The 17,984-nt window shown below is 36.6% G+C and overlaps 1 protein-coding gene across 37 annotated transcripts in view; it reads right to left on the bottom strand.

Annotated features, from left to right (window-relative positions):
- Positions 1 to 5,364: 5,364 nt before the first annotated feature.
- MADD (MAP kinase activating death domain) overlaps positions 5,365 to 17,984 on the bottom strand; it is a 74,265-nt gene continuing 61,645 nt past the window's right edge. For 34 of the 37 annotated variants that reach the window (XM_065065919.1, XM_065065932.1, XM_065065946.1 and 31 more), the window contains 3 exons: positions 13,335 to 13,404; positions 8,514 to 8,560; positions 5,365 to 6,887 (listed from right to left, as the gene is read on the bottom strand). In XM_065065919.1, coding sequence (XP_064921991.1) covers positions 6,780 to 6,887; positions 8,514 to 8,560; positions 13,335 to 13,404 — 225 coding nt within the window. In that variant the 3' untranslated portion in view covers positions 5,365 to 6,779. The remainder of the gene's footprint in view (positions 6,888 to 8,513; positions 8,561 to 13,334; positions 13,405 to 17,984) is intronic. The other 3 variants (XM_065065939.1, XM_065065950.1, XM_065065951.1) reach the window with 1 other exon arrangement.

Raw genomic sequence — 17,984 nt, 5'->3', positions numbered from 1 at the left:
GAAAGGGTGCCAACTACTAAATATATATTTATAATATCCCCAATGCAGGTGGAACCTTCTGTGACCAAGGAAAGGTAACCTTTATAATAACAAGTTATATTTCTATCAACATACGTTGTTGCAGGTTAGGTACTGATGTATTTCATTTAGATATTCAAGTTAGGATTAATTACACCAATCAATACTCGTAACTGAAGGTGCACTGGCATAATTATGCTGATACAAATTTCCTAAAATGAAAAAGTCTACCATTTTCACACATTCACACGTTTGTTAATGAATAATTGCTTGGAAGATCATTCTAATGTTAGGCAGAAGTCAAAGTAACACAAGGAAAACTAACTGGATTCAGTAACATGTTTAGAAAAATCTCACAAAAAATCTCACTTTCCTTAAGCAGCTTGTAAGCTCTAAACATTGTCCTTGATGGATTGTTTCAGTTTAGATGATCACTTCAGTCAATGTATGACCTGATTTTAGCACGGGCTGATGATATGTGCCTCTGCTCTGCTGCTTAAATTACAATAATTACATCATACACTGGGGTGAAATGCTAATTGAACAAATTGAGCTCAGTTTGTCTCAACAGAATGTTTAAAATGGTCTAAAGTGCCTTACCTATCACAAGTTTATCTTCCTGGTCCATCTATAGGAGGGAACGGTTATTTTCATTGACTTTTTCAGATTTGTCTAAGTTTATTATATAAAATTAAATATAAAAATTAAATTCTACTTATTGAAAATCACAGTGAGAGGTCAAGAGGTTCCCATATATTATAACAAAGCTTTTCAATGCAGGCAAGACACGTATAAAATAGCTTCAGCATACCTTACCTGTAGGTGTAATTACTTTTAAGAAAGAATTATTGTGCTGGCTATTCCAGGGGAGATCTATAATTGAGTGCAATGAATAAAAACTCTGAAAAATACTGATAGCATTTTTTCCTTAATTTAATCATTCAAATGAGAGCAGCAAGGGAAAACAGGTTTCTGGAAGTCGGAAAAAGTCATTTCTGTTGCTTTTATCACAGAATTTATTTGAAATAAAATCCTTATATATGTTTAGGAGAGAGGTTTGCCAGTAACATATCATCTTGTAGTAGGTTTAGAAATACAAGCCATTCCTGTCTCCTTACGAATGAATTTTTAAGAACAGGGTGCTGAGATTAAAAATAGCCCCACTGATACCTTTCAAGTGCTTCCCAGGCACAGAGCTCTATTTTAGGGAAACAAAAGCTGTCAGTGAGATACCCTTTACTTGTCTTTGGGCAGTGTCCACACAGCAGCCTGCATAAGCAGCACATCTTATAACAGGCTGAACTGGTGAAAGTTTAAAAAAAGCAGATAAGAGCAGTTGCATTTATTAGGTCCTGATATGGAAAAAATAGTCTACCATCTGCTTTCCATGCCAGACAGAAAGGTTGACAATAAGCAGCCATAGAACCACAGATAACTGTTACAGCTATGTACATGTTTCAGTCATAATTCTGTATTAGGATAGCTTTACAGAAGACAAATAATCCAACAAAAGGACTCATCCAATATATATATAAAATATCAGTGGATATGAAAACGTATAGAAATTGATATAAGGTGAAAAAAAATAAGTGGTAAGCATGCTCCATTTTTCATCTTCACCATGGATAAATGTCTGAATTTGATCTTATATTCATTATGGTGTATTTAACAAACGTAAAGAATATCATACATAGCTTTTGTTGTTTTGCTTGGAAGTATATATTGTGGGACACAAATATATGAACCCAGGGTTTGCATTAATGTAATTTAACCTTCTGTAAGGTCGCATTTGCTTGATATCTGTCATAATGCTAATAATCCAGTAATCCAGATCTATATAACTCTCAATTACAGTTTTGTTGTTTACTGCTAGTTTTCCTATACCAAACCCAGCAAAAAGAATGGCTCAAAATCCAAGCTTTTCTTCTGCTTTGTAGGTCAGTTCATGTATATGGTGCCTTAAAAAAAAAAAAAAAAAAAAAAATATATATATATATATATATATATATATCTCCACTAGATTTTGATAATTGGAAAGTCAAAAATTGCAACCTGGAAACAGGAGTTGTTCTTTTTTCACTGGTGTAAGGGGGCCTAACAGTGCTATGTATTTTAAAAGCATGATATTTTCTCTTATGCATCACCACTCCACCAAAAATAAGTTTATTTAAATGCAAAGGGAGTAAGAGTGAAATGAGGCGGAGGGTTGAAAGAAGATAGCAGAGAGCTTGGTAAGAACAGGAGAGAGGAAGATGACTATTACTAGAAGGGGGCAGGGACTGGTTGAGCTGGAGACCAGAAAAGAGCATAGATGCAAACTGGGCAAAGAGGGTGGAAGATAATCATCAGAGAGGTGAGAAGAATGTATGCAAAAACACTAAGGGAAACAGATGGAGACATTTGATCAGAAATTGAGGTACAGAACTGAGCCTGACTGGCTGCAGAAAGTGTAGGCCAAGAAACTGTGAGGAAATGGTGAGGAATCCAAGTAGAGCGGTAAAAAGGGAAGAATAAAACACTTTGAGACCCAGAGCACTATGGATAGACTGACACTCACTGGAGTTAATAAGAGAAACTGAAAAGGTAAAAAAGAGTGGAAGGAATGGCAATACCGAACTAGAGTTTTCATATACTTGAAGGAAGCAACTGTTAAGAGTTTTACTGGTGTTTTTCCTGCCACCATTTGTTCCTTTTTGTGCATAGTTATTTTGGGAGAAGGGGATTTCTATTTCTATGCAGGTTTCTGACCCATGTTTATTGCTATAGTAACTGTTGCAAATAGTAGCAGGACTGTTTTCCCTTGGCTGTTGTATATATGATTCTCCATTGGACTGATGCTTTAAAACAAAATTAGTCAATGCTAGAACTACTATGCTGCATAAGTTTCAAAACATTGTACACAAGTAAACAGAAAATTAACTTAACTTACAATTATACCAAGCACATATAAACAGAAAAGTAACAAATTTCCTAACGTCAGTATAAGTGTCAAGCTTTTATAATATCTGAGCCCAAAATCTGCCTGAAGAGGTCCTCTCTAAGTCTGGCTTGTACTCAACTGCACTCAAACCTTATCTGTCAGCAACATCAAGCTTTTAAACCCTCAGATACAGTGTTGGACGGAGGGCGTCACATACCCACTGTTATATAAAGCATGATCCCATTTCTGCTATTTTAGTGAAAGAGCCATACTGGGAATGGATGTAGGACCTCAAAGCTGTTGCTCACACTGAACATCTTACAAGAGTGTTACAGGGTAGGGCTGTGCATGAAGCCACTCCTGCTAGCAGAAGCAAAGTAATTCCATTCAACTGTTTGGAAATGTCTTGCCCTTGTGAGAAGCAGGGGTCTCTGGCTGAACTGTGACTTGTGGAAGAGCAAAAGGCTCTTTGGCACTGCCTTTTGTCTGGCAAGGTCCTCGACACAAAGCTTCTGGTGCTTGGTCATAACTCCCGCTTCTTTAGGAGCTAGGAGATATTTTTCACCAAAGCCTGGCTTGTTTAAGAGCAGTGACTTAGAGTTCCTTAATACCACTGAAGTCAGAGTTGATCAGAAACCATTTTTCTCACAGAAAGAAGATCTCACCTCAGAGGCAACATCTTCCGACTTTCATAGATAAATTAGTAACGATGGTTACACTGCCAGGCAGACGAGTCACAAACGCCAGTGTTTGCAGAAAACAACAGTCATTTTGAAAACTAAGTTCAACAAGGAACTGTAGCAGAAAAATAAACTTGTTCAGGATAAGCAAAACCTTAAATTTTAAGGCAAGTTCATGAATCTTTGTCGTATTTGTGTAAGTGCCTTGGAAGTATCACAAGTGTTAAAATCAAAAGCTTGTCATCCTGAAATACTTAAAAGCTAAGACACAGGCTCCTCCTAGTGGTAAAAATTGAAGGATTATTAATTTTGTTAAAGAATCTTCTATCACTATTATTACCACTTACACTCACTTAGTCTTCTATTAGGTTCTGGAAGGTTTAGAAGCCTAAGTTTAGAAGCCTCTAAGTTCTTATTGCTGCTAAGAAATTCCTACCTAAAGATCAAAATAAGTGGGATGTGACAAAACACATGCAAATCATTCATTATTATTTTTTCATTAAAAGTAAGGTTTATGTACCTCTCAATGCTTAGGAGTGATGAAGTGAAGATGGAAAGGATGGAATACTGCATTCGAGAAGGCTTATGCTTTTGGACTAATTTTAAATCCAACCTCCAGATCTGCATTTGGCATCCAGAGAACAGCACTGTGTATTTAGTAGTGGAAACACCGCACAGCATGCCTTTGTCTCAGATGAATATGCTACATACATACATTTAGCAGAACACCTGCCAAGTCACCATCATCAAGTACAAGAAAGATTTTGTACATTTCAAAAATGTCTTCAATTTTAAAGCCAAGTCAGTTGCTCTCACCTAAAGAGCAGAAGCACAGTGTCTGAAGTTATTACTGATTCTTCCTTGCTGTTGAACATCAAGCACTGTAACTATTTAGCCACACCTGTTCTTTAAAAAAAAATCTGTCAAAAGGGACAGAGGACCATTTTTATTATCAGGCCCTTTAAAAGTCTTACTGTGGACTGAAGTTTCTCAGCAGTTTAGAGCATACAGCACTTTATGTATTTATGATGTTAAGTCACAGAAAAATACACTTGCAAAAATACAGCTTCTACAGGGGAAAAAAAGGAGCTGTATATAGTAAGTGATGCTGTGTATTTAATTATTTTAAAGTCTAATCTTCCCCTTATATTTTAAATTAACTGGCTTGAATATGTAAGTAGGCCTGCTAACATAATATTTACAATTTAAAAATTAATATTTTTTACTTAAGTGGGATCCAGTATCACAGTAAACAGAATATCTGTTGTAGACCAAACTGATTTCAGTCTTAAATGTACTTGTAATGTAGTAGTATCAAGAATAATACAATTGCTAAAAATTCAGATACTGCTATAAGAAAAATTACAGTCTCAGACGAGAAAATAAAATCAATTAAATACAAAACAGGCTCATTTCAGGGCTTGCAAATTTCAGTTTTACCTTTGTGTTAAGGAAAGGATGAAAAACCCTTTACTTTTTGCTTCTATTTGCATGTATGCAAAAAAATATATATTTCAGATGTGTCTGTTTTCCCTATTCATGTTTTTCTGACTTTTTTTTAAAGACAAATTACATGGGTGTTATGATAGAACAAAAACAAGTTTCAACTGTTTATGTGGAAGGAAATGTATCTTTTTCATTATTTCATATATATGTATAATGTATTTTGTATATTAACTTCATTAACTTAACATTAACTTCAGAATAAGTTGCATCAAGACAAAAGCACAGGAGGATGAAAACCAGTTGCTGGTTGAATGACATTTTATTTTCACATTCAGACAGCTGTACAGTTTCTATAAATAGATGTGGTACTATAATATTTACATCATTTCCTCAGCCATTACTAGTGTATTTCATTCAAAATGGTAGACACCCTGACCAAGTCAAAACAGGGTTATTTCTGGGTGCATTTACTCAGAACTCTATGTCAAAACATACAATACATCAGTTTGTATCAGAGCATCTTTCCAGGTATTTGACATGTAACATTATTTTCTCCAGTCTCCTGCAGCATCCTAAGAGCTTTCCAGACAAGTGTCCTACAGTTCATAAACAAAAACACAATGCAAAAAACATTAATATTCGGCCTACTTAAATTAAGGAATGTGATGGATAGTTTTAACTGTGGGAGTTCCATTATATATTAACACAGTATTTGCAAGTTTCCTTGATATACAGGTACAGATTAGAAAAAAGCAATAGCTTAAAAAAATTGGGGGCAGCATAATCCTTTAGGCTTCTGAACACATTCTTCAGATCGCTATAGAAATATCTTGTGTATAGTTACAAACCCAAAAAGACGTGGGTCTGCCATGTGCTTCTGCCAATAATATTTCCAAGTTTTAATTGTCCTTATTAATTTTCTAATCCCTGTGATTAACTTCTTTAGGTACTGATTATACGCATCTGTTAACTCTACTGCTGGGCTATCTACAAATGTTACCTGAACTCCCATTTGTAAATCCACACCATCCATGAGGTGTCAGGGTTTTTCACAATATACTGCATTCAAAGTTTCTCCACTTATTTTCTCGCTTGAGGAGGAGTCATCTCCACAGGTGGACCAATTTAATAGCCAAACTTCAATTGTCATATCATATTTTAAGACTATGGTAGATAAATCGTTCATCTCTACCAAAGGGTTTGAAGAACTATGTGACAAGAACTCAATGTTGGTGGGTAAAAATGAACAACACAGAAGGAAAACAATAAAAACACCACATTTAAACAACATGCAGGACCAGACTGCTTCCACTGTGCACATACCAGAGAATCTGAAAGCAGAAACCTGCATTTGTTAAGTGATTAATCTGTAACAAGTACCATTAGAAACAAAAAAAAAACAACCAAACACAAGCTGTTAGTCATCTCAAGAAAAGAGGAATTCCAAAAAAATGGCCAGAGTAGATCACTCACAGCTGGATGCTGATGCTCAAAACTGTCTGATTAACAGCTCATATAAAAACTCCACTAAGGATGAACTCAGAAGGAGACTGAGCAGTGAAGTCTTAGGTTTTTCTGTGGGGAAAGATTTGCAGGGTCATACATAAATAATCAAGTTCCCATAGAAGACAGTAAAGTGAGCTCCAGTAACTTCAGTAAAAATGAGAGTTTTGCACGTCAACATGCCAAAGGGTAGGTATTTCCTGGTATTGTGATCAACTGGAAACTGGTCGAGGTGGTTTGCTTTTGTTTTCTGCCTCTTTTCCACGAATGGCAGCCACATAGGAGAAGAGACACAGCACGGAGTAGCAGATCTCATGAGCCTACAGGAATTCAGAAAAGGAGATAATTAAATTAATATGATTTAGTGTTTTACAAAATCCACTGTGCATTTTGTATTTTGCTGCATGCCTTTCTTCATGGGACAACTACTCTGCCTACAGACAATAACAGGAAAATATGTCCCATACTGCCTTCTAACTGAAATGGATAAAAAAAGAAAAGCCTTAAAACAAATTAAAAAAAACTTCCTTGGGATAAAAACTTTAGTTGCTTGTTAGTATGATTCTAACAATTTTTAAGAACAGTATGGTAAGCTAGAAAGTTGGCCAGCTGGCTTCAGAAAAAACACCCTACATATTTGCTTTTGATCTGTTGTATGAAGTAACAAGAAATTTTCTGGGGGAGGTTGAAAGAACTAACTAAAAAGACTAAACATCCAATACTGTGTCTCAGCTTATGACAAGGTGGGATTTTTCCTTATTCACAACTTATATTTTTATGCTAACAAGTACAAGGCCTGGTAATCCTTGTAATTTTTAATCAACACTAGTGAATCCATGGATAACACAAACTTTTTTATTCTTTCGGATTTTATTTAATTTTTAAAAACCCACAACCCAACATTGCATGTTTCATAAGAAGAATACCAAGCAATTTTGTCACTACCTTAAAGCAGAGGGTTTCACATAGCATTTGCAAGATTTACAATTATTGCTTTTAACTGATTCAGTGTGCTATTGTTGAACAGAAAACCCTCTAGCATGCAACGAGCAGCACAATTCAGTGAAGGTGAGACTTCTATATCTAAATCCTAGTTCTAATGCTGGCAATTTTGGTGATCTTAAAAGTTCTTGTCCTGTAAACTGACATTTATAGTCTTTGTAAGGGTAATAAGCATAATAACGTGTTTTGTTGTATTATAGTACAATCTTAAACACTTGTGTAGGATATAATTAATTTTCATTAAACTGGATTTTCTCATTAAAAGATACAGCTATCTGCTTCTTAAGTTACACATATTATAAGCATTTTGTTTCTAAAATATTTCTAGTTTCTTCAAGCAATTTTTCTCTCTTCTTGAAGGACTGTGAGTTTCCATGCAATCACCAAGTATACACACTGCACTTCAGACATAAAATAACAGAAGAAATTTCAGGTCTTAAGATAATCTTTGTCTTCTCTTTCTTCCTCATAGTGCACATAGCCCAATCATTGAACTATTACTTGTAAAAGTGCTAAGTATCATTATCAATTGCTGGTGTTCAAAAACTGTTACAAAAAATTGAACACTAAACCACAGCAATAACTCAGATGGCAGGAATCAGTACTTATACTGTTCTCTTTCATCTCACTGCTCACTTGCATGAGGAAATGCACTAGCTCTTGCTGTGCTAAAGTTCATTCCAAACCAGCTACCTTGCATCTTTATCTTAACAAAAGCGACTAAGCTTTCTGCACTATCTGTGAGTTCCGGTAATTTCACAGAAACAACAATCACCAAGTTTTGTTGTCTCCCCTTAAGAAATACCATCATAAAGGAGCAGCTGGTGTTTCACTGAAGTATTAGCATTGCAAATCCTGCACTCTCAATGTAATTATTTTTGCCACATGAGGATGTAAAGATATACCGTCTAAAGAACTACCAGAAGGCATCACAATTGACTTACCATTGGTGTCTTGTACTTGTGGCTCACCACTTCTTTAGTTTCAGGAACTAAAACCGGACGGGCAAGAGACAAAACAAAAAGTTCAAAATACAAGAGGAAAAGGGGAAAGAAATAGCACAATGTTCCCATAGGAAAGGGAAGGGATGCACACAGACAGCAGGCGCAGGTACAGGGCACCTTACTATCCCTCAGTTCTAAGCGATACTCTTTCTTCTCTTCATTTACATTACATAAGTCCTTGAAGATACTGGTATTGTAACAACAAGTTACTCAGTTTGACAAAAATATTTCACTGTCTCTTTTTGTAGATATTGGATGGTTCTTAGAGACTCTGTCTTTTCTCTTACTACTTATTCCTGCTAGACAGTAAAATTAATGACAAAGTAGGCTTAAATGACAAAATATATGGAATGTCTACTACCACAAAACATAAACCAACAATTCCATAGGAATTTGTCAGTATGCAATTCCCAAAGATTTTATCCTTTGGATGTCTGAATCCTTCTCTGCTGAAAAACAGATCTGAAAAGAACTGTTGGAAACTGTAGTAAGTGAAATCCAGACAAAAGAAGAAGCCAAGGGAAAAAATGTTCTGAAGTGGAAGACTGTTTCTCAGTTCTGTTTCAAGATCTCAAGACATTCTTTCTCCTGTGTAGGATGTGTTTGATGGTATTGACTTGACATACTCACTGAAAACGTTCATTGCTTTTGAACAAATTGCCTTAAAATAAATTACTGATTTCACTTACATATATTCTTAAAATGCCAGGCTTGTTGATTTCTAGAAGACTTTATAGATAAAGAAGATTAAGTTGCTCAGCAAAAACAAAACAAAAAAACCTACTATCCAGAAAACTTCATCTTGTTCACTTGCACTGCCTCAAACAGAAAGGAAATAGGCAGAATATAGCCCAAGAAAATTTGCCTTTTGTCCTCTTGTGCATAGAAAAGCAAGCTGTAACCATTCCATTACTGTGCACTACATATGAACTGTGCCTTTGACCCGCACTTGGGTCTACAAATACCTGAACAGATACCATGGGAAATCACCAGGAGAAAACAAAGACCACACTAAGAAATACAAATGGCAAATTTAAAATGTTAAGATCAGTGGAATACCAACACCAACTTTGAGTACTTCCCTTCAAGAACAGCTGAAATTTGCCATGGAATTTCTGTGTCACAACAAAAAAATTTAGAAGAAGCAATACAGAAATTATGCATAACCAAACCATACCAGGTTCACAGAGGAAGGGTAAATGTTTTATTACACATAGTACTAGTGACGAGAAAGGAAACAGAGGCAGATGAGTTTCAGTTTGAATAGCTAGGAAAAATCCACAACAAAACCTATCCATGCAGATATCATCTTTTCAACTATGATATGACACGGCTAAACGCTGGAGAGGGATACAGGTCACACTCTAAGGCGCAAAATGTAGGCAGTGCAGACTGAGTTTGAGAAAGCACTCTAAATATAAACCAGTGCCTACTAATTCTTGTATGTCATGGTATTGTCATTCTTGGAAAAAAGCTACTGAAAAGTACAAAATATGATTGTAAAAGGTAATGTAATATTTTTGTTTCATTTTTCAATTCTCTCTTCTCTTGGAGTTGGCAGTTACATTAAGGACTGAGAGACAGGGAAAGTGCACACCCAGGCTGCACTGCCTCAGTGACTGGAGTTGGGGAGATAAGGAGGTGCACATCCAAGCTACCTTACCCGTTGGCACCAGATGTTCCAAATTAACTCCGTGTCACCAGGGGATAAAGGTGGGAGTGAGGCACAGCCAAATAGGGTAGGACTTTTACAGCTGTGTAAGTCTCACTGACCACTGGATAACATACAACTGTTCATAAACTCTTCAAAAAGCAGGAAGGGAAAGGTGTAAGGACCTTGTGCCATGAGGGGAGGAGAGACGGGAAGCTGTAAAATCCTGTATCATAACTGAGAACAGGAAGAGAGGGAACACGAGAGCACATAAGGCAAGGCACTACCGTCTCTGCACTTCACAGTCAGTAAAATGCCTTGTCTTTAAGTAAAGTACTCCTTCACAGTCCTTCCAATAGGGAAAATGCTCCTAGAGGACTGAGTTAGGAAGAGTAAAAAGAGTGCGTCAGAGAAGTCAAAGCACTAGTACTGCAGAATAGAAAGAAAAAAGCAGGAAAAAAAAATAAATCAAGAAAAATAAAAGACCCATGCCTCAAATTAAGAGATTAGCAGAAGTACTTTTCTTCTAACACTAAAAGTTATTCCTGATGCTGCTGAACTAAGCATATGAAGGGAGTAAATTATTAGGCACCATCCTGCAGCCCTTGGTCCTGTGAATGAAAATATGGTGCTAGCACAGAATGAGTTTAGGGGACATCACTTTACCTGCTGGAGAATGAAGGTTTTCATAGCAGCGGCAGTGAAGGGGCCACAAGAAAGTAAAGCACAAGTACACAGCAGTAACTCAAATTCCAGGGGAAAGAGCCTTACATTTCCTCACTTAAATCTCCACTTCCATTTGTGGGCAACAATTCCTGAACTTCTGCTTGCATCCTGCTCTGAAATCACAATTCCAACTTCCATGCTGCCATCTAAACCCAGTGTTAACACAAACAGACCTTTAAGTTCCTGCTGCAATATCATTAAACTTGGAGCAGTCATGCTTGGCAAAATCAAATCAACAAACCTTGTACTGATGTATTTCCCATCAGACGGGAGTATGCATGCTTACCACTCTCTACCTTTCTAAGAGGGGAGCGTACTTCAGTATACTCCTACTATAATGAATCTGACTGCAAGGTTCACAATGTTTAACACATCTAAATAAATTCATTCTTAAGAAGTCCCTGTAGGTTTTTGATGAATGCTCTTAACAAATTAACATGTTAGTTTCTTTTGAACAGGACAGACTGGCATATCTTCTCATTTTTATAACAATTTAAAAATTTATAACAATTTAAAAAGCAGCTCTGAGGTAGCCTCTCATCTCTGCACAAGAAGAAAGGTTAACTCCCTTGCAACATCTTTCTTCCCTTCTTCTTTCTCTTTATTGCTAGATAAGCAAACTGGAAATCTCATTTAGCACATTTAAATTTGTTCTTGTCTGTGACCTCAATTTTCGGAGGAGGGTATTTTTAATTTAATTGGTTTAACTTCTCAGTTTTTGCTTGTAGTGTCCAACTCCTGGTTTATTTCTAGTTACTTCTTTAAATTACCCTTTCAGAAGTTCCATATTACAATTCTAGCTTTTGCAATAGGCCTTGTTACTTTCGTACAGTAATTAAAGTCATTATTTGGGGGATAAATGCTGTATTATGGTGTCATCAATAGAAGTTGACTGGAAACAACTAAGTCAAACACTGTCTTTCTTGTGCAATATAACAATATAAACAAACTATTAAATACTTTGAGATAAAACCTCTCAAAAAAAAATGATCCAAATTTCATTTCTGATCCAAGTAATTTCTTTTAAGTTAAAGACTTCAGAAGCTGAAGCCATTCTTCAAGCTAATTTTATGGCTTCTGAACTCTCACCTTTGTAAAACTAATCAATAATCTTTTACATCTTAAGCAATTTCTGTAAGCAGTAAAATGAACCATGCCTGTCAGGGTGAAATGATGGTATCAAAGGAATACACAACCATAAAATGCAGACACCTTCTGAACATCTAAACTATTAGAAGTTTTTCAGGGTTTACATACACTCATCTGTTCATACGAACCATGAACAACATTTTTTGAAAATGGGAAAAAATTGTCCACAAATTCAAATCCCAGTCTTCTGGGAGATTAGTTTATGGCAAACAACAAGCAAACTGCAATAGTCAGAAAGGCTTAACATTGAATACCTTACAACTTTGTATCACCGAAAGGAGACAACATTATTACGGACAAAGACATTAATTTCAGCAAACTCAATTTCCTAATAGAGGATCCCTCAGCCAGAACATTCTATTCACAGCACCAAAGAACAATGAGTATCTTGGTAAAGGGAGCTGCTGATTTAGACTTTGATTAATGATTAAAGTATGGATGCTGATCTACTATGGAAAGAATGTTGTAAATTTTATCTTCTTTTTAAATGTTTCATACAAATGCTTAAGACCTAGACATATGTCTCACAGATGAGTAGAGGAATAAACCAATATGCATTTGGGGACTATTTCAAGGGAAGCATGTGGATCACTCTTCCAGAGAGCTGCATCTGAAGTCACTCTTTTTTCAGACAATAGTTAAGTACAGTGTGACTGACACTAACACTGAAGAGTAACCCAGAATTTTCCCCAATCTAGACTGTAGGCAGATTATATGTAATAGCAATAACTGACCAAAACTACACAAATTCTCTATTCTCCTTAACCTTTACATTTCCACTCTTTACCAGTCATGCTCTGAAACAAAAAACACAGAATAAATAAAGTGCAATCTGACAAAACATCTGCTTAATGCAACAAAAATGAAATTTCACAGAGAGCAAAGAGGAAACTTTGCAATTAACAGTAGTTCTTCGTAATGAAAGCATAGTATGCTGAGAAAGATCAACTTAAAGTCCTGCTTAAAAATGCGGTTTCTCAGATGAAAAAAGAAGATACCAAAGAAAATTCCTACACACATCCTAGTTTAACTGTTGTTTTGTTTGCTTCAGAAATACATCTTATTTGTCGATTAACAAAAAGCACCTAGGCCACAAATCTTAATATGATGAAAATGTGTAAATTTTTACATTTCTCTCCCATCTCTGAAACTACCGTGCAACTCTCAATCTGGAGACTGGAAATTTGAGTTACTGCCATGTGAGTACAGACCTAATATCAAAATAATGTAATTACCAAATTCCTCCAGGACAAAGACTCCTCTCACAGTATTGCACTTTTTAATGTGATTCAGCTCTATGAAAACCTACAAAAACAGGAGGAAAAGTAATATAAAATTAGTCAGGCTTGTTGTTTGGGGTTTCTTTTAACTAAAAAACAAAATAAAAATATCACAGAAGATACAGGCTAAAGTGTTGTAGCATACACTACCAGTTCATTTATAGTTTAATATATAAACAAAGGGTGAAACAAATATTCAAAAGACAAACTTGCCACAATGCTAGAAATCAACAAATAACTTAAAAGCGCTAAGAAGCAAAGACAGCAGAAGATGAAGTACCTTCCGCTCCTTGCAGGAGGAGAAAGCATGGAAGAGAAACGAAGGAGTTAGTAACTCTGACATATCCAACATTGCTACCCCTTCAGGCACTCAAATGAGTTATTGAAAAAAGAATACCAACACACCTGAAATACAACGGAAGAGGGGGACGAGAAAAAAAGCTGGCTCCCAAATTTGGCATGATTTTTAGCCTCTGATCCATCCCAGTTAGTTTCTGCCCCTCCATGCATCCTCCTCCAGCACAGAGGGCAGGTAAGAGGCACTGTACTTCCCACCCTGACACTGACCCTCCCTGGTATCCAGCAGCCAAATTTAATCCAATGAGGAACCACTAATCTTCCCTCTCCCTGACAGCCTTGCCATTTAAAATTTTACTACAGTTCATGATATATAATCTGCACACTTACTCTCAGAACTCTCACTTAACAGTAATGGTTTTCTCCTTTAAAAGGATGGGAGAGTTTGGACCCTTCTCTACTGTTCGCTCACTTCATATATGCCTGCTGCCAGCTGAGCAGTCACTTAGAAAACAAACCTGCTTTAAACCCATGTTTTACGCACATGAACCCCAAAAGACAAAATAGTTTAACTACATGGCTAGGTTTTTCAGTCCAAAACCAAGATGCCAAGATTGCGTAAACAAGTTCTCTGAGCATAATGAGTTTGTTCAGTATCCAATCTATTTCAAGATACAAAACAGTCCAATCTTATCTACATCTCTTATAGGCACACTCACATCAGAGTCAGTACCTAGACATAAGAAGATGTAGAAAGTGATATAAGGAATCAATTCCATATTCCAGTTTCTAATATAGCTGCTTTTTCAAGGCAAGAGAAACACAAAGAGTAACATTGCCCTAATATTCAGAATAAGTCTACATTCAGTACCTTAGAGAGACCCTTGCAAGACTGCATTACAAAAGTGTGGGATGGATACTTTCATTGTCTATACACTTATGACACCATGATGATAGGACCTTTTTAAAAACATGTTACTAGATAAACTTCATGGTCTTGGAAAGAAAGGAAAGGAAATCTCTGCAACCCTTTTGAATCCAATACTAGCAACACCCATGTAATCATAGATGGTATGCTACCCAAGAAAGGCAAAGGAAGTCAACACCAGAAATTGTTGTGGTGGTTTGTTTTTTTTTTTTAAGAAACAGGCTTATCTGTATCAAAAGAGATCAGTAAATGCACTGTAGATCTGAGAGGTCAGGTTGATTTTCATGACAAAGGGGGTTTTATTATTATTTTTATTAGCAGAGAACTAAAAAACAGACCCAGGATATTTTTTGCTCAATATAAAAAAACTAAACTTCCACTAAATTAATCAGAAAATCTGAAGCTTGCTTTCTGCTTACATTCAAGCACTCTGGGAACGGAGACATAATCCCAACTTTGTTTGCCTGGCTTTGCCCATATTGTATGCCAGTTTAGTTGGTCAAAAACATTTTATTTTTTCAGGAACAGTTTTACAGAGTAAACAAGTCAATAAAGAACACTTTATTGCCCTTAGTTTCCTTTTTCTGTACTATTTTATGTGAAAAGATTCTGCTAGTAGTCTGAAGTCAAAATTCAGAAAATCAATAGAAAGGCTCAGGTGAAACATTAGTTGTTTTATCTGGTAACAGTAAAACAGCCTAAAAGACTTGATTGCCTCAGATGCTTATGATCTGAGCATAATGTAAGGAGTGCTACATTTCCACATGAGTTGTAAGTGATAAAAGAATATATCGAGTTGGTCACAATTACAGTAAGTTACCAATTTTCAGAAGACATATGAGTTGATGGGCAACTTCTTGTTATATTGATTAAAGGCAGAGATGCTCTCCTCTCAATCCGAAAACAAGTGTAAAGGAAATACATTACTTACCCTAGGGAAATTGTGGTTCCCCAAGACAGAGCATTCAGTGTGGATCCTACTGTAGATGGGCATGTGCCTGCTGCATTTTATTAAACTTCCATCTATTTTTGACAGAGATTAATTCATAATGGGGACAGAGTTACTGAGGCCCAATATTATAATATAATTCGTGGATGTAAACTCAGAATAGTCAGCCAATGCCACGGGTACTCTTGATTCCTTCCTGTTCCAAAGGACTTCCTCTGACCTGCTTCCTCTGACTTTTTTTCTTCTTAAACTTACATGCACTGCTTGCATGGTGAGACAATTTGTGAACACTAAAGACTACTACTGTATGCCAATAATAGATTGGCCCACCATGCATCTAAGACATTTCCTGAGGAATTCACAAGGAGGTAAAGAAAGCATACACACTGCAAGTCAAGAACCTTCAAAAACAGTTTCATGAAAGCAAGCACCATTGTAACACTGAAGCAGTATGTTCAGTCTTCTCAAGACTGAACAGACTCAATTTATCTTTTTCTTCTTTTCCTTTTTTTTTTTCCAAGTGGAAACCCTTCTTCCTATGTTCTATATGAATTAATTCCATGATATGCAACCAAACAGGGCAACAGAAATCCTTCCTTTTAGTAAGTTGCATTGCTGGAAAGAGTACTCGGAAGGAGGGCCAAGAAGAGGGCCTGTATATGGATTAAGGAAAGGCAGATGAAGAGAAAGCTGTGCCTGATGAGGTCCTGTAGGCATTTGTTGGTCAGCATCCCGACCCAGTATCCCCAGAGAAATGGGTGTAGGATCCTGGTTTTAATCATGCTTGTGCACATATTCTGAAATCAACTGCCTTACAGACCAATTAATATAATTTATATGAAATTTGAAAAAGACAATCTAGAACTGCAGACCTTTTATTAAGAAAGCAGACTAGTTGATGAGTGTCAGGCTAAGAACGCAAATATCCTTTAGCTCCACAGATTATGAAATTGGAGGGGATTTTTTTTGGCATAGTGCAACTAGTAGAAGTCCTTTACATAACTGCTACAGTTGTCCATTCTTTACAGAACCTCAAATGGCAAACTTTGGTATCTGTCCAGACACTTTGTTTTGAGAAGGAAAATAAGGATAGGCCTTAGGTCCACTAAATGGTACTGAATGCCCTTGCCAGCTGGCAATGTAAACCTAACAGACCAAGAATTAAACATACTGAATAAGTGAAATATATTTCCCAGAACTGTACTTGTTTCAATATCCACCTTAAATCATAGAAACTGATCTGTCTATAGTGTAACTGGAAAGGGGATAAAGAGGAAGAATAATCTTTCAGGTGGTGGAGACAGATGGGATACTTTCTAGGTCTGACCTGCATAAATTATCTTCCAGAAAGGATGTAGTAATTTTCATCACGAACAGCAAATGAGACCATCATTCTCTGTAAGGAAGGATATGATAAAGCTAAAACTCTAGGAGTGGTGGTGGTAGCACAGGACTCAGGATCTGTGGTACGAAATTCAACTGCTAATAGTCTGAACAGTCATGTAACAACATTCAGTACTAGGCTTCCCTAAGGTTTTCTTTCAGAATGTCGTTCCAGTCTTTTGGGGAAAAAAAAAAAGGGGGGGGGCTGAATTTAAGGACAAGGGTATGTTTTAAGATTTGGAGTTTTTCTTTGTGTGCTCACTATGTGCTTAACACTTAATGTCTTTGTCTTGTGAAGATGCCTGTTACACTTAAGAAACCATGATGATATGGCTACCATCTTACATATAGTTTTGCACTGCAAATTCATATATGCCTGGGTGTTCATTGATAAGATAGAGTCATTGCCATAGGCTATTCAAAAGATGAGCAGTTTAAGCTCAGCATTTTTTGACTTCTGGCAGAAGAAAAAGGAAAAGCAAACAGAACATTCCCTATGGTGGATCCTACTTTTGGACAAAGCAATTTCTATAATGATATCGAACTGTTGCTTTGAGGGCAGGGTTTAGTTTTCAAAGGCTTTAGATCTGCCATTTCCAATAACTATGAAAATTAATTCTGTACTGTTGATGAGTTCCTCTTGCAGTTCTTCGTATTTCGGCATATCCAATAAAAAGTTAAAGCCTATAACTAAGTCATACAGGTGTAGACTGTTCCATCACAGAGTACGTTTGAAATACTACAGCAAGTCAGCTGTGGTCCAGGCTCTACCCAGGTAACAGACAGGAAGAAAACTGAAGGAGTTCACAACTCTCCACTCCTTATACTGGCACATAACTCACAGAAGCACATGGTGCTGCTGTGACCTTGCAAGAAGTATTAAACACTCTGAGCATGTATGTTTGAGATGCACGTGCGCTTCCAGTGGGATCTACACTGATGTATCGTCAAAGAACAAAGCTTGTGTGGGGAGAAAAGTCTAGTCAGGAAGAAAGGAAAGAACACTCCACAAAGGACTGACAGAAGGTTTTCTTTCTCTCTCTCTCTC

The sequence above is a fragment of the Columba livia genome, chromosome 5, assembly GCF_036013475.1.
Source record: "Columba livia isolate bColLiv1 breed racing homer chromosome 5, bColLiv1.pat.W.v2, whole genome shotgun sequence".
Lineage (NCBI taxonomy): Eukaryota > Metazoa > Chordata > Aves > Columbiformes > Columbidae > Columba > Columba livia.
The sequence above is the reverse complement of the archived record's forward strand: the minus strand, read 5'-3'. Positions and strand labels throughout refer to the sequence as shown.